General features: G+C 38.5%; 1 protein-coding gene across 3 annotated transcripts in view; it reads left to right on the forward strand.

Moving 5' to 3' along the window:
* The first annotated feature begins 12,527 nt into the window (after positions 1-12,527).
* Positions 12,528-21,142, forward strand: part of ERAP1 (endoplasmic reticulum aminopeptidase 1) — a 47,120-nt gene continuing 38,505 nt past the window's right edge. Inside the window, exons 1-3 of one of the 3 annotated variants that reach the window (XM_070742989.1) lie at positions 12,528-12,671; positions 14,503-15,043; positions 20,282-20,420. In XM_070742989.1, coding sequence (XP_070599090.1) covers positions 14,538-15,043; positions 20,282-20,420 — 645 coding nt within the window. In that variant the 5' untranslated portion in view covers positions 12,528-12,671; positions 14,503-14,537. Of the gene's footprint in view, positions 12,672-13,256; positions 13,454-14,502; positions 15,044-20,281; positions 20,421-21,142 lie in introns of those variants that run through there. The other 2 variants (XM_070742990.1, XM_070742991.1) reach the window with 2 other exon arrangements.

Consider the following 21,142-nt stretch of genomic DNA (forward strand, 5'->3'; position numbering starts at 1 on the left):
GGCTACCTTTGAAAAGTGTTCGGAAACTTCAGATCGTGCAGAATGCAGCTGCGAGAGCAGTCATGGGCTTACCTAGGTATGCCCATGTTTCACCATCACTCCGCAGTCTGCATTGGCTGCCGATCAATTTCCGGTCACAATTCAAAGTGTTGGTTATGACCTTTAAAGCCCTTCATGGCATCGGACCAGAATATCTCCAAGACCGCCTCCTGCCGCACGAATCCCAGCGACCGATTAGGTCCCACAGAGTGGGCCTTCTCCGGGTCCCGTCAACTAAACAATGCCGGTTGGCGGGTCCCAGCCTTCTCTGTGGCGGCACCGGCTCTCTGGAACCAACTCCCCCCAGAGATTAGAACCTCCCCTACTCTTCCTGCCTTCCGAAAACTCCTTAAGACCCACCTTTGCCATCAGGCATGGGGAAACTAAACATCTCCCCTGGGCACGTTAATTTATATATGGTATGCTTGTGTGTGTGTTTGCTATTACATGGGGTTTTTCTTAAATCGTTAAATATTTTAATTAATTGGATTATTGTGACTGTTTTGCTTGTTGTGAGCCGCCCCGAGTCTTCGGAGAGGGGCGGCATACAAGTCCAACTAATAAATAAATAAATAAATAAATAAATAAACTTTACACAGGAAGAAACCTAAATATGCCAAGACCTACATACACACACACATATGTGTATCAGATATCAATACAATCGAGAGAGTCCATAAATATTTCAGAAGAAGAGTTCTCTACTCCTCTACTCACAAACGACTACCTTTTTCCACTAGCCTTGAAATTTTGGGCTTAGGTAGCCTAGAACTTTGTCACCTTCGATCTGACCTAAACGTAGTTTATAAAATCATTTACCACAGTGATCATTTGCCTGTCAATGATTTCTTCAGCTTTAACCGCAACAATACACGAGCACACAATCGATTCAAACTTAAGGTAAATGGCCCCAAACTTGACTGCAGAAAATACGACTTCAGCTACAGAGAGATCGATCCCTGGAATGCACTGCCTGACTCTGTGGTTTCTTCCCCCAACCCCAAAAACTTTAACTTTAGATTGTCTACAGTCAACCTCACCACATTCCTAACGGGTCTGTAAGGGACGTGCATAAGTGCACCATTATGCCTACCATCCCTGTCTCCTGTCCTATTGCCCAATTTACCTGTACCTACCTTGCTAATGTTTATGTTTGTACCAATACCTACTACCTTGTACATGTTTACAAATAGATAAAATAAAATGTATGGAACAGCTGCAGTGCCACATCACCATGGGTTATGTTAAAAATTCATGTTAAAAAGGGATGCCCAATTCAGGAAGGAACACACACATTAATCTGTGAAAAGGTTTTTCTGGCTAGTTGCCATCTGCTCTTCAGAAAGGAGACATCCCCCCACCCACCCCCGCAATTGTGCACAAAATATGTATTGCCACCTCATTCCGAATTAATTGTGGAGATTCTCCAGCATAGGAAGAATCATGCACCCAAAGGCACATAAATCATGTTATGGCTTAATTTAAACCTGTTCCTCCCCATTGAAATCCAAACTGTCTCCAGGCACTAAGACAAGACCTTAACAGTATCACTTGATTGGTAAGCTAATGGACTGACTGTTCGTAGCTAGTAGATATTTAAGTTTATCAATCATTTATTTGGATTGATTGATCAGAGGTCCCTGCCAATGATACAATTGTTAAATCCATAGATACCAAGCTTCCATTTCATGTTGTAAAATGGTTTATTATAAATTCTAAAAACTATTGACTGCATGAAGCTATTTTCATTTCATGTGTACTCTAAGAAATAAGATACTGTATGCAAATTTTATTGACTCACTGAATAAGCACATAAGCCCAATAAGTATGTTTTCTATCTCTAGCAATGAAATGGTTTTGCTTTTTGACATTTTTGGTGGGCAGATGAAAAAAGAAACAGTGATAGTTCAATTACCTTGGTGCTATTTCCTGACTCTTGTTTTATTTCCTGACTCTTGTTCCCCTGAAAGAAAATGTTGAGCTATTGTGACTGAATTAAATTCTACAATTGTTTTAGAATTAGATTTAGAAATAAAGTACTAAATATTAGAAGTTTTAAAGTAGCTAATGCGACTTTTAAGCAGGAGAATACATTTGCTTGACATTTCTATTAAAATTAATGTACTGATAATCATTATTTAAAAACTAATAAGGCAAGCAAGTTATCTAGGCTCGCTTACCAGTAAAGAACATTTATTTTAATCAGACTTACCTTTAGGTAACAATGTGCAAGATTGTAATCATAGTTATTGTTATATTTATATTCTTTTGTTTATTAATTTTTATGAAAACATTGAGGAAAAACCACTAGATAGTGATTGCATGCTGATGTAATGCTAAACACTTTGTCTAATACTGAACTGTCTGATAGCTAATAAACCTAATCAGACAATGTAAAAATAAAGTATTATGCTTTTTACATATTTCAAAATGTATAACACAATCTGAAGGCCAGATGTGGTATCTCCCAATATGTATATGTAATATAAACGAAATGCCACTCATGCATCATCACAAAATCTCCAGAACTGTAAAGCTTGCAAACTTCAAATTTGCCACCTATATTTCTTTTGCCTTCTAGGTGCTCACTAAGAAAGCATTTTTCAAAATGATCATGAGAGCATTAGCATTTCCTATATTATTATTAACTTTCTATGTTCTACTCCCCTTCCCCACATGAAAATAAATCTGTTCCAAATGCAAAACACAAGCAGAGGAGAGGAGTTTCACTTTCAGTTTTACTTTCACAGCGGCAAGCAGCTTTACTACAGAAAAGTTGAGCCAGGCCACGGCCAGGTTCCTTCCGGTCTCCTTGCTCACAAAGCAAATATTGTCTGAGTTTCCAAATACCCTTCAACTCTCTCACACACTGACAGGGCGCTAAAGTCCTGCCTTCAGCAGCAGTACATTGCACCCCTTTTTACTTTTATTTTCTAGTGATGCAGCAGCACATAAGGCGCCTGCATACCTGGAATATCCTTAGAAATAAATACAGTGGTACCTCAAGATGCGAACCCCTCGTCTTATGAACAACTCGTGATACGAACCCGGGGTTCAGAAAAATTTTGCCTCTTCTTACAAACTTTTTTCGAGTTACGAACCGGCGTTCGGAGACTGCTGGGAAGCCGCGCGGCTGTTTTAAAAGGTGACAGCCGGGCGGCGGGACTTCCCAGAAGCCTCCCGAACGCCGGTTCGTAACTCGAACAAAGTTCGTAAGAAGAGGCAAATTTTTTCTGAACCCCGGGTTCGATTCGGGAGGTTGCTGGGAAGCCCCCCAGCCCAGCTGTCACCTTTTAAAACAGCCGCGCCGCTTCCCAGCTGTCTCCCGAAGCCGAACGCGGAAGTTTGGCTTTAGCGTTCGGCTTCAGGAGACAGCTGGGAAGCGGCGCGGCCATTTTAAAAGGTCGCAGCCGTCCTGGGGGGCTTCCCAGCACCCCCCCGAACGCTGGGAAGCCCCCCAGGCCGGCTGCGACCTTTTAAAACGGCCGCGCCGCTTCCCAGCTGTCTCCTGAAGCCGAAAGCTAAAGCCGAACTTCCGCGTTCGGCTTCAGGAGACAGCTGGGAAGCGGCGCGGCTGTTTTAAAAGGTGGCAGCCGGCGTGGGGGGCTTCCCAGCATCCCCGCCCCCAGGCCAGCTGTCACCTTTTAAAACAGCCGCGAGGCTTCCCAGCAGTCGCCGAAAGCCGTTTTTTTGCGGGGGGGTTTTTGATTGCACGGATTAATTGACTTTACATTGTTTCCTAAGGGAAACAATGTTTCGTCTTACGAACCTCCTCCTTGCACCAATTAAGTTCGTATCATGAGGTATTACTGTATTATACTTGAAGCTGGAGTGTTTTCATTACAGTATTCAATCTCCCTTTTTCCTTTCTCCCTCTCCCTACCTATATAAATCATGTGGAAATTGAAGCTGGTAAATAACAAAGAAAGAATCCACAAGTGATTGTGGCTAATTCCACAAACCATGATTTTTAAATAATTGATTATCCTGAGATGTAAATTGAACCTTAAACAAAGTATAAAACCAGCTGATTTAACCATTGTGCTTCAGGCACATTTAAATAAAGCAGTTTCCTTCTCTCATGCTAAATGCTGGCTAAGAATTCTGGAAATTGAAGTTAAGTACATTTAAAGTCCCTAGCTTCAAAAGAAGTTGCACTAGTTTGTGGCTAAATAACAATTCACACTGCACACAAAAGGTTACTATGATTGTACTGCATATAGTACAATGCCTGGAATAATACGGCAAGCTCATCTCAGACAATGCCATTCCTGAGTAAGTGAAAATTAAGTGTACTGCAACCATATGCCCCATCTTTGACTTGTAGGAAGCACTACATTATGCCTAAGCTGTGTTATGTGTACAGTCACATTATTTCTGTCATCATATTTCATCTAATAACACTCCGTGTAATAGTACCTCCATTAAGAAGTAGCAAATGGATTACATAAAGGCCAAGAGGGATTTTAAAATGATAGAAAAACAGAGCAATGTTTGACATCAAATATGTTAGAAATGTGTAATGCAGTGAAATAGGAGTATATAAAGCTTACTTCTTACTGAGTATAAATCATGCTTTAAAAACTAGCTGGTACCAAAAGACAATAAAGGTAAGAGATACTAGCCTTATTACTCTGAGACTACCTTGTTTCTCTGAATATAAGATAGGATCATATTTAGTTGGACGCCAGACACACAGCTGCCACTTGGGGGAAGAAAAGAGGAGGCACTGTGAGAACACCCATTTCTCACATTCTTCTCCTCCTGGGTGGTGGCAGTGCATTCAGCTCCCCGAATCTGGTCTGCCAATCCCGGACGGCTTGGTAGCTTTTATTATTTATTAGGAATTAAGCCAGCCTCTCAGCATAGCCCAGCGCCAAATCCCAGTTCCTTTTCAGGGCAGGCAGGATGCTTGGGGGATGCGCATCAGTTGCTTTTCCTTGGGGGGGGGAGTGGCAGAGAACCGCAAACCCAGCAGCATCTTCTGAGCAGAAGAAGACAAAGTCAGATGTGTGGCAGGGAAAAGGGGCATCCATGGGGAGGATCTTTTTGTCTGCAGAGGAGTTTCCTTGTGTGTCTGTGTGTGAGAGAGTGAGTGGGTTGAGGTTGCCTTCTGTTTTGGTTCGGCCTTTCAGGCTCTGTTAATTCCAAAGATTCTGGAGCTTGTATGGCCCGACAGGAAACTCTGCCACAGATAAAATGGCCCTCCACAACGTGCGCCCCTTTTCCTGGTCTGTGGCTTTCCCCTGGACTTAGTTGAGTGCTGGTCATTGGCAGAATTTATTTAATTATTTATTTATTTGATTTTTAAGCCGCCCTTCTCCTTAGACTCAGGGCGGCTTACAACATGTTAGCAATAGCACTTTTTAAACAGAGCTAGGCTATTGCCCCCACAATCCAGGTCCTCATTTTACGCACCTCGGAAGGATGGAAGACTGAGTCAACCTTGAGCCGGTGATGAGATTTGAACCGCTGACCTTCAGATCTACAAGTCAGCTTCAGTGGCCTGCAGTACAGCACTCTACCTACCGCGCCACCATTGCTCCAACTGGTGGGTGAAAAAGTCTTCCTTGCAGTGGTTGACTGTCAATTGCAGAAGGCCGCTTTACTGGGATCGGCAAACATAATTCTCCGCTACATCATGCAGTCCTAGGTGCTTGGGAAGCGCCCGACTGGTGATGAAATACGAAATCCAGCATAGTGATCTCCTTTGCTGTGTTGCATTGACATCATCATCATAATTATTATTATTATTATTATTATTATTATTATTATTATTATTAAATTATTTAATTAATTAATCAATCATTTAATTAATTAATTATTTAATTAATTATTTAATTAATTATTTATTGGACTTATATGCCATCCCTCTCCGTGGACTGCCACATTTTGGGAAGCTTGCACATTCTTTCTACCTTTGTTTTACTTCTGTGTGAAACCATAAAGGGCACTGAAGTATAAAATGGACATGGATTGTCTACTGGTGGCCTATTTTTGCAAAGCGCTCTTATCTTTGTATTCCAGCCCTCTTATGCCTATTGGCATGACAGGGTTGATCAGGGAAAATAAATTTAGCCCTCGATTAAACCATAAGAGCTGGATAGGTTTAGTTGCATCCTTGACAATGTAATTCTCTTTAATCTAATTAAGCAAAGACAGTTAAGTTTCCAGATATAGGAACTCTTGTATCATGCAATTTTCTTTTATGACTTAAATGAAGCAGACACTACCAGACATTCGATGCATTGTTTTTTATGTGCCTTCTAGTCAATTCTGAATGCTGGCAATTGCCTAGATAAGTCTCTGCAGTTTTCCTGGCAAGATTTGAGAAATGGTTTGTCATTGCCTCCTTCCTAAGACTGAAAGATCTATCTGGCTTCGATCTTAAGGCAGAATTAGAATTCATGATCTCTTGATTTCCAACTGGATGCCTTAACAGCTGCATCAAACTGGTTCTTTCTAGATAAATGCAGTACTTTGACTGTACACTATATAAAAATGAAAGCATTTAACTTAGTTGATTGTCCTTGGTAAACATTACATACTCCTTCTTATACACATTGCAATTTAAATCTGGTATTTTTTCCTGCCTTTTCCACAGTCCATTTCCCCCCCAATTCTACTATTAATGGCAATTGTTTAGATAATTATTTAGATAATTAGTATTCCTCCTTGTAAAATCCCAGTTTATTTGTCCTACCATCATTTTCCATCTCTTTCTCTTTCCATCTCTTTCTCATTCTGAGAAACAGAAGGAATATGTTCCATCCTTCTACCACTGTAGCTAAACATTTCTTCCACATTTAAAGTGGCATAGGTGAAGGTTCTCTTTATTGTTTGTCTGACTCCCCTCTTTGTCCAAAGCCAACAAGACCATTGGGATTGCAAAACTCTCCCTCTCTTCTTCCAGCAATGAGATGTCGTTCACTGCAGAAATGTTAGGGGTGATGCGATAGTCTATTTTTGTATCTTCCCATATCAGTTACTCCTTCCCAGCTTTTCTCTTCAGGCTGCCTTTGTATAGTCTAGTTCAGGGCTGTCAAACTCTTGACCTGCAGGCTGGATTCATGATCGTGCACTGGCCACACCACAGCCAGTTTAGCAAGGGGGGGAGTTACAATATGTCACGATACCATGACAATGCAAGTTTGACATCCCTAGTTTAGTTGTTCTTGAAGGTTGAGCTTCCAAAATCTTTGGAATGAAACAAAAGATTTCTGAGACCAATAAAGTCCAAAGGGCAAAGTGAGGATGATTGTTATTTGACTGATTGATTATGATTATGATCAAGTGAGTATCAAATCTTAGCAATTACATAAATAGTTTTTGTTCATTAATGGAAGTTTAGGTTGCCTCAAAGGATGATGACTGAGTTAAAAGCATAGACATAATTGCAGATAAACTATATTATGAGTAAAAGATCTGTAGAGTGAAGAATGCTCTCTCTTGTAATTTCACAAACGGGGATGTTCAATAATAATAATAATAATAATAATAATAATAATTATTATTATTATTATTATTATTATTATTATTATTATTATTATTATTTATTAGATTTGTATGCCGCCCCTCTCCGAAGACTCGGGGCGGCTCACAACAATAATAAAAACAATGTTACAGTGGAACAAATCTAATATTAAAAGGGGGGGGGGAAACATATAAAACCCCATCATTTAAAACCAAACAACACATACATACCAAACATACAATATAAAAGCCTGGGGGAGCTATCTCAGTTCGCCCATGCCTGGCGATACAGGTGGGTCTTGAGTAATTTACAAAATTTACAATATAGGGAAGTGTGGTGGAATGCAGTCAGTGTGATGTCAATTGTCCATCATTTTTCTAGTATAACAAAGAAAACAGCAGAAATTACTGTGTTTCTCTGAAAATAAGAACCTGTCTTATATCTTTTTGAACTCTGAAATAAACACTTAGCCTTATTGTCATGCACTCAAAAGCCCAATTGGGCTTATTATCAGGGGATGTCTTGTTTTGGGAAAAACAAGATGTCTTTACAGAAAAATGCTAGGAGGAAATGAATAAGGAACCCTCATAGTAGAATAAATCTTTTTGAAGGGGATCTAAAAGCCCCTATACTTAAAAGAAAAACTATTTTGTCTGTAGGGAAAAATATTGCATAGTAACCATGAACATAAAAATAACAATACTCTTACTGCTACTTCCCCATTATGTTCTAAATGTGCCACATGCACAGGAGTTTATTTTTAAAAGTTCATATGAAATGTGAAACTCACATCCCCACTTACATGTGTGCACCTGGACCTAGTTAACTTACGGGGTCTCTTTGGTCTGTTTGTTGCTGTTAAAATGCTTTTTAAGAGGTTTATGTGATATTATTTTTAAAGTTCTCTTATCTCTTTGTTGCCTCAGTCATGGTTAAAAATGCCTTAATTTATGTGTTTGATAAATATTAGATTTTGGAATGGGATCATATTTGCAGTATTGAAAGGGCAGTCTTTTTGCTGGCAACTTTGACCATCTGTTTGGAAGTGTTACACAGAGTAAATGCAGAACCCATGTTTCCTCCACTTTTCTAATAGCTAAGTGGCACTATCGGATATGACAGAAAAACCATCTGTCAGACATCTGTGCGCATGCTGTTTCTTATGTACAACATGCTCTTGCACATAGGAATCCCAGGATTGTTTCCAGGATTCAAATATATTCATATATTTGTACATGTGGATATATGGATGTATAACCAAGTCCCATTAAATTCAATAGAATTTGTTTTCTGGTTTGTGCAGCCATTTTTTCAAATCTGGTGTCCTCTAGAGGGATTGGAATTGTAGCTAAATAGACTGTCTAAAAATACGGTTTATGAAGAAAAATGTGGGAATGATTATTGCAATATATCTTCAGGTTACCAACTAAGGGAAAGGATATTTTAGAAAGCAGCCTTCCAATGAAATCTTATCCATTCTGAATCAGAAGTTAGACTCATTGTTTACAGTACAGTAGAACCTATTCCCATGTAAAGTACCATATGTAACACTGTATTAGTTACTTGAAATAAGCCATCAGCACACTGAAAGCAGTTTAAAATTTCAAAATAAAAACATCTGAGTTTTCTATAATGTAATTATCTCAATGGTAATTCCATTTTCCCAAAGTCACAGACTTGTTTTACTGAAGCTGAAACAAATCTCTAGAAATACATCAGAAATTTTAGTTACCTTTTTAAAATGTTTAATGAAGATAAAAATAAGAACATGTAACAAGAGTTGGTACATACCTAGGACAGAAATTGCAATAACATTTATAGGAATGGTACTGTTTCACCACAAACATCACAGTTGCAATATCTCTGTTCAGCAAATATTATAATTTAATTATCTAAGTATAGATTTTTTCATTTCTTTCTTTTTCTTAAGGCTACACTACGTTTATTAAGACTGAGGTCTTGTCAGTGGTAACTTGTATGTATAGTCAAAAAATACTGTATCACATTAGAGAACGGAAAAATGGGGGAATATCTAGTTCATAGATCTACTCCAATCTAAATCTTCAGAATTCAACAACAGTGTTTCTTCAGTGATATAGTCAAGAGAAGTATGGTGATATCTCAGGGTACCTTACCAAAATGAGAATTACTTAGGAATAGAAAATAATGTTATTCCTTTCAATAGCAGTCCATAAAAAAGATCTGAATCAAAACCACAGATGAATCATGGACACAGGAACAGTGTATTTATTCATGCAGATAATTCATACATTAGTTTCATCAGTTAATCACATTTTACTTCCAAGAAACCATTCCTGAACCTTCCAAATATGCTCTATCTAAAGGTGAAAGTATTTATATCAGTAGTAAAGTCCAAATGGTTCTATTGTTTTTAAGTTCAGTTTCTGAATCTCTTCATTCCTTGGGAAAATCATAATTACTTTCAAGCAGTGACAGACAATTCCCAGACGAACAGTTTTTATGAACTCTGAACTGACTTTACATTCTTCCCTGAAAAAGATTAATGTCAGGTAATTGACAAGACCACAGCATAAAACCATTTCAGAATAATAATGTTTAATGATGCCTTGGTGTTTGAATGATTCCTTTTGAAATTCATGAATGTTGTGACCTTCTCACTTCAGGAAATAGTTCTGTGGAAAGGAAACTTTTATCTCTGTACTTCACTGTATATATCCTAAATGAAAACCAGCCATTCAGAGAACAGGACAATATTCATAAACTTTCTATTGAACTCTGATCATGGAGTCTAAGAGATATATATTCTGTATAAATGAAGAAAATATATTTTTTCTGGAAATGCCAATAAATGTTTTTTATTGCCCTCTGATTGTCATATGACAATTTGTCCTGTTATAGGAATCCTCATGCACAAAAATATGGAGTGTGAATACATTTATTATTATTATTATTATTATTATTATTATTATTATTATTATTAATTAGACTTGTATGCCGCCCCTCTCTGAAGAAATTGTATTTTATTCAGGATAGTAATGCCAAGACACTGCGCATGACTTAATATGTGCTATTCTTGATTAAGACTGTTGGAAACCTTTTATAAGGCATTTTATGATTGAGTTAAAACTGCTTCTGAAATAAATGGAGCTTTGAAACTTTTACGGCACATTCCTTATAATCAAAGCTATTTAAATCTATTGCCAGAGTAAAAGCCACAGGATTTGCAATAGCAGATGAACATAAAATGAGGGGGAAGAAATGTTCATATTAATTTATGTGGCATAATTTTATTTGCATAAAGCAGCTCTTTAATTCTGGCTCTGTAAGAGAATGTATTAGTGTTTCCCAGACTAATAGTAAATATTAATTTTTGGTAACAACTAGATTTTTTGTGAAATATATAATTTGAATTACATGTAGACATGAATAGTAGTGTAGTTAAGGGTACCTGTTAGTATTTTTCGATTGATGCTATTGTTTAATTTTTGAAAAGCAACAACACCAAATGTTTAACTTGTGAAATACACTCTTCCAAATCAAATTAAAAATTGAATATAAAACCATCAGTATGGCTCTTACTTCTATTTTATTTTACCAACATATTTTCTTTTTATTAACTTTGGTGCTTGACTGAACCAAAGTAGCAAAACAGCTACCCCTTGTGACAGTGAGCATGAAATTACTGTGCAATTGTTTTTTAAAATATTTTTTATAGAGAAAACATTGCAAATAAATACAAAAAATACACTATTTAGGTATTTTAATATCTGCAAAAATAGATAAAGATGTGGGGCTTGTACTTATAGGAGTTTCTAACAAACTAAATTCAAAATCCAACTATTGATTAAAGCGCCTATAATTTTTTGCTGATATTTAGCGATCTTCTGAAATCCCAGGAATTCTGGAATTCCAGAGATCGGAGAGTTTAAAAATAAATAAATAAAGGAGGGCATGTATGCCCACCACCACTTTTGATCTCCCCTCACCACTTAATCCTCCATCCACTCCTCCACTCGCAACAGAATACCCTACGCAAACAGACTTACAATCCTAGGTTTAGAAAGCTTAGAACTACGTTGCCTAGTACACGACCCAAGCCCATAAAATCATCTGCTACAACGTCCTTCCTGTCAATGACTAATTCAGCTTCAACCACAACAACACCTGAGCACACAACAGATACAAACTTAAAATAAACCGCTCTAATCTCAACTGCAGGAAATACAACTTTAGTAACGAGTAATTGATGCATGGAACTCACTACTTATGTAATATCTTCACCTAACCCCCCAAACTTCACCCTTAGATTCCTAAAAGGTCAGTAAGGGGTGTGCCTAAGTGCACCAGAAAGCCTTTCTTCCTAATGTTTCTCTTTTACTAGTATCATGTATATGAATATTGTTATCTCTTTGTATACCACCAATACGCACTTGACAAAATAAATAAATAATAAAATACTCCCACATTAAGGGCACTAGTGTGTCTCCCATCCCGTCCTATTGTCTCTCCTATATCTCATATCTCATATTTACTATTCTACTATTCTAATCCTCTTATACTACTCTCATAATATTCTCTACTCTCTGATATATTCTATTCCTAAACTTTCACTTCTATTCTTTCTCTAATATATTTTACTATATAGAGAGTATAACCTCTATAACCTTCATTGTGTATTGTTGTGTATTGGACTAACTAACTAACTAACTAACTAACTAACTAACTAACTAACTAACTACATACATACATACATACATACATACATACATACATACATACATACATAAATACATTAAAAAAAACATCATTCAAAGGGTTTTCATCCTAAATTGGATAGCTAAAAGGCTGTAGAGATTCTCAGTCATCCAGGTCATGGCTGTCCCAAAGGTACTTTTTCAGGAGCCAACTAGACCTTCTTCTTTTTTCCTTTGAAGACGTTTTGCCTCTCATTCAAGAACCTTGTTTAGACCCCTCTTCTTTAGAGGCCGTTCGGGTAGGGCGCCTCAAGAGGTTGAGCGGGACTAGCACCTTTACGCGGCGTTTCGCTTTCGCTTTTTCTTTCCAAGCCAAGCGCGGAGTGCAAAGGAGCGGCGGCGGCAGCGGACGCTTTCTAAAAAAAAAGGGAGCTCCTATTAAAAGTCTTGCTGTATGGAGACAGGTGAGGGAGCGGAGGCAGGTGAGAATAACATTTGCGGAAGGGAAAAGGCGCCAGCTGGGAGGCCGAGGCCTAATTTCCTCGCCTTGAACGATCAAATCTCAATATCTAAAAGTGACGGCTCCATTACGCACGCGCGCTTTCGAAGCCTTGCGAAGCGCCTCCGCTCTCCAAAATAGCTCTGGAGGCGGAGAGGGGTTTTTTTTGCTCCCTTCCGCTGCGCTGAATTGACCCCTGAGGGCTTAGGGCAGGTGCTCCCCAATTTGTGCGGCTTGCCCTGGCGGCCGCCGCCCGTCGTCTTTAGTACGGTACAGGAACCGACGAGAAACCGGCAGTGGCTTCTGGTTATTCTCTTTCGACTTCTGCTACTGCGCTCCACCCCCCCCTCCCCGCGCGCTTGTGGTTTCGCAGCACACTGAACTACCATGTTAGCTAACCGCACTTTTAGCGTTCAACTGCCCTGTAGTGCAGGGGTTTCCAACCTTGGCAACTTTAAGGCTGGTGGACTTCAACTCCCAGAATTCTCAGCCAGCTTTACTAATGTTGCCGTGTCTGCTGGCTGAGGAATTCTGGGAGTTGAAGTCCAGCCTTTAAGGTGCCAAAGTTGGAGAGCCCTGCACTATAGTGTGAACCCGAGCGAGTGTAATTCATTCTTCTTCGCCAGGAGCTATAAAATTGGATTTGTGCGTATATCGTGCAGACATTTGGTTCTGGGGAAGTCCCTTCCGAAGATTTTCTTTGGCTCACAGATAAAACTTTCTCAAGACAGTAGGAAGGAAACGAACAAACGGCTTTAATGTTCGGTAATGCTTAAAGTTCAGTTGGAAATCAGGAAGAGGAAATCAGATTGTTGACTTGAAAAAATAGCAACAGATAGTTTAGGGAATTCACTGATTCCCTGGCAAGAAAGGCTTCACTGCTGATGTTCTTTGGAAGGAAAGAGGATTGAATAGATTAGAAAGAAATTAGTAACATTTTTGCACTGAGAAGGTACAGGATATCTTTTGAGCCAGGATGTTTTGGATCCTTTTTAGTACTATCTGCAATTTCTAATTAGAGTATAGCCTCTTTCTTCATAAATTGAAACAATGGGAGGTGAATGGTCCCAACTGCAAGGTGGATTTGGTTGAAGTGTAGCCACTGTCTGATCATTTGTGGTTTTATATCCATCTGGACAGGCATGCAGTGGGGTATCAGTGGGCCCAGTACACTTCAGAAACATCTGTATAAATCTGTAAAATCCTGCCTCTGTAGAAGGATGTTTTGGGTCCTGTCTGGTGAGGAATTCCGTTTGATAGGAGCTAGAAGATGACACTTTCTCTATAACCCTTATAGCCTTCCCATCAACCCTTATAGCCTTTCAAAGAACCCTCAAATTGTGACTTTAAAAAAATTACATTTAGGGATCACTGTAGCAGCAGAGTGACCATGCATTGGCTGCACAACGTTCTAATTTTAATCCTCTCAATTCCAGTTTTATGTATATTTGATTATTTAATTGTTTTAAATTGTTTTTATAATGGTTGGTTTCATTGTGTGCCAATCAGAGTCACTTTGTGTAAGGTCTCTGGCCACATAAATTTGATAAATAAATGATGTCATTTACAAGTTAACAAAAGTGAATAAGTATAGTTTACCTTAAAATTAAGTATGCTTAAATATTAAGGTGTCGTTCTGGAAATCTATAGTTCACCAAATTATATATGCTTTAAGACAGCCTGCTTGATTGAAAAGAATATATAGAATAACACCTTTGAAACTAAACTACAGTATATAAATGATAGTCAACATTTCATAAAAATGTGTTTATATTTAATTTGTTATATTGTCTCAATTTATTTTTCTTTATTAGATTTCTAATTCTGGATGCCATAGTAACCTACGATTATGTTGCTGTTTCCTGATCAAATTTTTATGTTAAAGAAGAGTAAAATGTTTTTATTGCTAAGCATTCTAAGTTTTCTATGTGGGACATCATATTCATTTGCTAGAGATGAAAGCAATCCTTTTCCTTGGAATAATATTAGACTTCCAAAAGATGTTGTTCCAATTCATTATGATCTTCTTATTCATCCAAATCTCACAACTCTATCTTTTACTGGATTGTCCAAAATAGAGATTTTAATAACCGAACAAACTAGTTCAGTCATCCTTCACAGCAAATATCTTCAGATCACCAAAACTACTATCCACAACACCAAGGACAGCGCTGATACAGCTAAAGGAATGATGGTTTTAGAATATCCACCATTTGAACAGATAGCCCTTATTTCTATGGAACTTCTACAAGTTGGGCAGAGCTACATTATTAGCATTGAATACTCTGCCAATTTATCTGATAGTTTTCATGGTTTCTATAAAAGCACATACAGAACTCTGGCAGGGGAAATAAGGTAAGCCTTATATTACTGTATTTATTATTTGAATATATAACTTTTATATACAATCTTGTGGAGTTTTTCTTATTTTATATTTATAAGTAGTCCTTGACTACGATAATTTGTTCAGCAAATTTATTTATTTTGTCCAATACACAATACATAGAAGAGAATAGACATGAGGTAATATATATAAAGAAAAATATAAAATAGAGGAGAAGAGATATGAAAGGAAGAAAATATATATGATATATGAGATAAAGGAAAGACAATTGGACAAGGGATGAAAGGCACACTGGTGCACTTATGTACGCCTCTTACTGACCTCTTAGGAACCTGGAGAGGTCAATTGTGGATAGTCTAAGGGAGAAATGTTGGGGGTTAGGGGTTGACACTATTGAATCTGGTAATCAGTTCCATGCTTCAACAACTTGATTGTTAAAGTCATATTTTTTACAGTCAAGTTTGTAGCGGTTAATATTAAGTTTGAATCTGTTCCGTGCTCTTGTGTTGTTGCGGTTGAAGCTGAAGTAGTCATTGACAGGTAGGACATTGCAGCATATGATCTTGTGGGTAATACTTAAATCGTGTTTTAAGCGTCGTAATTCTAAGCTTTCTAGACCCAGGATTGTTAGTCTATTTTCGTAGGATATTCTGTTTCTAGTGGAGGATTGAAGAGCTGTTCTGGTGAAATATTTTTGGACGTTTTCAAGGGCGTTGATGTCCAAGATGTGGTATGGGTTCCAGACAGATGAGCTGTATTCTAGGATGGGTCTGGCAAAAGTTTTGTAGGCTCTTGTGAGTAGTGTGAGATTGCCGGAGCAGAAGCTACGTAGGATCAGGTTAACAACTCTAGAAACCTTTTTGGCGATATTGTTGCAGTGGGCTTTATTTGAAGTTATGATGGTAGTGAATGAATGCTGTCCCAGCACATGTGATTGTGATCTGGGTCAGTTCACATTTATGGCTTGCAGTAGCATCCCACAGTCATACAATCAGTATTTACAACCTTCACTGCTAGTTCCTTTAGAAAGTCTAGGGAAGCCAGAAGAGAAGGTCAAATCACTGAGATAAGTCTTCTCACCTGTGGAACTCTCTGCTTCTACACTCATTTTGCTACTAGCACATTCTTGTGCACCCTCCCTAACCCTTGTTGTGCCTCTTGAATATTTCCCAACTCACATTCTAATTTCCCAGCCCTTGTTCACCCTTCCTAACCCACGCCATGCCTTACACCTTTGTGCATCCTCCCCAATCCACACTCACCTATTTCAAACCCTGTGTGCTCAGCACATATCATGCGTCTTGCATATTGAGACCCACAATGTACCTCTGGCATAATCTCTTGTTGCCTCATTACCAGAACCTCCCCTCACCTTGTGCACCTCCACTCGCCCATTTGCATCTTCACAAATCTTTCTGAACTCCATTTCTCCCTCATACCAACTCCCCAACACATGCTGTGACTATTACATAACTCACAGAACCTCCTTGACCCTCCCCTGCGGTCCTGCCACTCTCTTGATCCCTCCCACACTTATTTATTTATTTATTTATTTATTAGATTTGTATGCCGCCCCTCTCCGAAGACTCGGGGTGGCTAACAACAATAAAAAAGACAATGTAAACAAATATAATATTAAAAATAATCTAAAAAAACCCAATTTAAGAAACCAATCATACAAACAAGCATACCATGTATAAATTCTATAAGCCTAGGGGGAAGGGAAAAATTTCCGTTCCCCCATGCCTGACGATAGAGGCTTCTAAGAGGCAAGAGTGGCTCCTCCGGAGGAGGTTTCCTCGTGAGTAGAACTGCAGGCTAATTAGCCGCACCCCGAGTCTTCGGAGAGGGGCGGCATACAAATCGAATAAATAATAATAATAATAATAATTTTTCATACATCATTTAAATTAATGTATTTTGTGCAGTTTACATAAAATGTGCCTAAATATATAGACTTTATGTGATATACCGGTATGTAAATTGCATAAACTCAAATGCTGTGCCTATTGCCTATTACTGAATGGAGATTTGTAAAATCCAGGTTTTGTATCTTGTAGGAATTCTTTCAATACTATATTTGGTAAAATTTGTTTACATACAATTAGAAGTATATAATTCATTAAAAAGCAGCAAAAATACTTTTTAAAAAATTACTGAAAAATAGAAAGGAAGAAATATGCTGATTGGCATGGGGCTCACAAAGGAGCACTAAACCTTGTGTTCTATCCCAGCGACAAGCCCCCAAAATAAGATGCACACAAATGGATGAAACACTAAACATTTTATTTATTTATTTATTGGATTTGTATGCTGCCCCCTCCGCAGCTCGGGGCGGCTAACAACAATGGTAAAACAACATGTAACAATCCAATTTAATAAAACAACTAAAAACCCTTATTATAAAAACCGAACATACAAACAAACATACCATACATAACTTGTAATGGCCTAGGGGAAGGAATATCCTAACTCCCCCATGCCTGGCGACAAAGGTGGGTCTTGAGTAATTTGCAAAAGACAAGGAGGGTGGGGGCCGTTCTAATCTCTGGGGGGAGTTGATTCCAGAGGGCCGGGGCCACCACAGAGAAGGCTCTTCCCCTGGGACCCGCCAAACGACATTGTTTAGTCGACGGGACCCGGAGAAGGCCAACTCTGTGGGACCTTATCGGCCGCTGGGATTTGTGCAGTAGAAGGCGGTTCTGGATTTTACTCCTAATAATGTCTTAGCAGTTTGAGTCTTTTTCAAAGTACAGAAAATCCTAATAATTTTTGTGAGCTGTTAATGAGCTGTTGTTTTTGCCTATTGCTAGGACTCTGACCAGCTATTAAGAATGGTCAGAGTCCCAGCAATAGGCAAAAACAACAGTACAGTAGTACCTCTAGATACGAGCTGCTCCACATGCGAGTATTCCAAGTTACGAGCTGCGACATGAGCAAAATTTCTGTTCGACATCCGAGCTCAAATTCAGGATACGAGCCGAGCTTCCACTAGGTGGCGCAAGAATCTCCTTGCTTCCAGTTATCTCGGCGCGAAAAACAAACTCTAAAGGCATTTGTTCGAGATGTGAGTTGATCGACTTACGAGCTCAGGTCTGGAACGAATTAAACTCGTATGTCGAGGTACCACTGTATCTAATTTATTCAAGCAAATATCTTTATCAAAGACTTACTGAAGTTGGCCGGAAGCCAGGATCTAATTAACAGAGGCAAGAATGTCGGTTTTTAAAATCAGAAGCCGAAGACAAAGAACTGAAGCAAGATTCTGAAATAGAATGGGGTTGTCCTCTGCGCCGAAGCGCCATGTGAATGAAACTTAAATGGCCTAAGGGTGCGGCTAATTAGCCTGCAGTTCTACTCACGAGGAAACCTCCTCCGGAGGAGCCACTCTTGCCTCTTAGAAGCCCTGCGAATTCTAGCTTCAAGAAGAGGCTCCTCCTCTTCTCATGAGTCACTCATGTGCATCTAGGGAGGTGCAGAAGGCCCTGATTGATCTTCCACCTTCCACGATAGGTGCGTCCTCTTTGCTCTCAGGTTAGGGTACTAGTAACACAGGCTGCTTGTACCGCACCACCACTGCCTCTGGGTCCTCTGGATCCATTGATAGGTGCACAGGAATTAGTTAGCACCTTAAGCACCTTCCCACTGCCTTTTTAACTATTAATTTTATCCTTGTTTTAATTGCCTCCTAGTGAAATATATTTATATGGTTATGTTTTCATTCTACATTGCCAAAAGCCGTTCCATTAGTGAGATGGAGGGGTGTATGTATTTTCTTGAAATAAAAAATAATAATAATAGGATCATCAAAATAATAGTATCAGACCCTGACCTAAATCTGGATTGAAATTGATTTTATTAATTTAATCCAACCAGCCTGAAATTCAGCCAGTATATTATTTTTCTTTTTTTTTGTTCCAGAAGAAAATATTTGTAGGTGGGTTGTTACAGTTTGCCAGCTTCAATTAGGATTTTTTAAAGAGGAGAACTCACAGTACTTCTTTTAATGCTTTAAACAAAGCTTGTGTAACTTCCTGAACCTGTGTAATCTAACTTAATACGAAATCCAGATGGTAAGAAGCTAAGGGTAATGGTGGCTGTGTAATATCTCAATCATTTTCATTATCCTTAAGTTAAAACAACTGTAAACTAATTCCTGAAATAGGACTAGATAATGTTTTAGATATCTTTTGAAAAATCTTAGGGAATTTTCCTGTCTAGTACACATACTCCAGAAGGTTCTGATAAAATATTTTCCAAGATCTAAATATAATACTTTCTATATTATAATAGGGCAGTACAATATATTTAACTTATTGTTTCAGTTATAACGGTGGTAGCTGGTGGTAAACTTATTCTGGTAGAGAGTTCATTCTTCGTCCTTCATCTTATTTCTAGTTTATAAAGTTTATATGCTGTAATCTAGAATTGGTTATTTATTTATTTAGTTGTTTATTTCCATGCATTTCTTTCCCCCCGCAAAATGAATCTTTGGGATATCTCTCACCATGAAATCCATTAAAAAACCAAATCCATTATTAAAAAGGCAATCTGAAAGAACCTTTCAAGTTATAAATTCTAGAAAAGCTGTTGTGATACAGACTAATCTTCTGTACAGGTAGTCCTCGACAACAACAGTTCATTTAATGACTGTTCAAAGTTACAACGGCACTGAAAAAAAGCAACTTATGAACATTTTTCACACATGACTATTACAGCATCCCCATGACCATGTGATAAAAATTCAGATGCTTGGCAACTGGTTCATACTTATGACCATTGCTGTGTCTCAAGGTCATGTGAGTCATTTTGCAACCTTCTGACAAGCAAAGTCAATGGGGAAGCCAGGTTCACTAACTTAACAACTGCAGTTATTTACTTAACAACTGGGACAAGAAAGATCGTAAAATAGGGCAACATCCTTAACAAGTGTCTCACTTAACAGAACTTTTAGCCTCAATTGCGGTCGTAATTCAAGGACTGCCCGTACCCAGATCTCAGAATACAGCCCAATAAGCAGAAGTACCTATTTCCAAAATATGTGTAGGCATAATCGTTTTAATGTCATTTTAATGACTATGTCATTTTAATGACTATGTCATTTTAATAACTATGCTTCTTTTTTTTCCGGATGTATAAATATAAGGTAAATTATATTGTTGAAGTGAAATCTGGACTAGTAAATGTTTAACCATGTATTCTATCTATATGATCAGTTTTAAATGTTCTCATTTTTGTCTTAATTCCAGGGTGCTTGCATCAACCCAGTTTGAGCCAACAGCTGCACGTATGGCTTTTCCGTGCTTTGATGAACCTGCACTAAAAGCAACATTTTCTATTAAGATCAGAAGAAGTCCAAAACACCTAGCACTATCTAATATGCCTTTGGTATATGCATACTTTGTATATTTTAGAAGACAGATAAAAGAACATTATTTTTTCACAATCCAGGGATGATACAGATGATTGAACTCCCCTGGGCTGTCTGTCAAACTTCCCTCTTCCCTGTCACTCATGCTTCCTTGGTCAGAGGAGACCGATTCTACTGGAAGCAAAACAGGCCTGCGGCATGTGGATGTCTCCTCCACATCCACCTCCACATTGCTTAGGGCAGGAGCTGGGCCAGAGTTAACCACAACAGAACTAAGGAGAAATTTCCTGACAGTCAGAACGGTTGATCAGTGGAACAGCTTGCCTCCAAAAGTTGCGAATGCCCCGACACTGGAAGTTTTTAAGCAGATGTTGGATAACCATCTGTCTGAAGTAGTGTAGGGTTTCCTGCCTAAGCAGGGGGTTGGACTAGAAGACCTCCAAGGTCCCTTCCAACTCTGTTGTTCTTGTTGTTAGAAAATTCATTGTTAATATACTGAAACTTGCAATCAAAATTACTCACCGTATTTTTTGGAATATAAGACGTACTGGAGTATAAGACGCATCTTAGTTTTGGGGGAGGAAAATGGAGGTGAAGAATTCTGCCTACCAGATATTCATCTGGCTAACGTCCTTAGTCAAGTCAGCTTCAGCGCATTAGTTTGCTGATTTGAGCATACATGCATGCTTTTTATCCCCTGATAGTGAATATAAAAACAGCTTCTAAAGCACAGCTGATT

Source organism: Erythrolamprus reginae, chromosome 2 (assembly GCF_031021105.1).
Source record: "Erythrolamprus reginae isolate rEryReg1 chromosome 2, rEryReg1.hap1, whole genome shotgun sequence".
Lineage (NCBI taxonomy): Eukaryota > Metazoa > Chordata > Lepidosauria > Squamata > Dipsadidae > Erythrolamprus > Erythrolamprus reginae.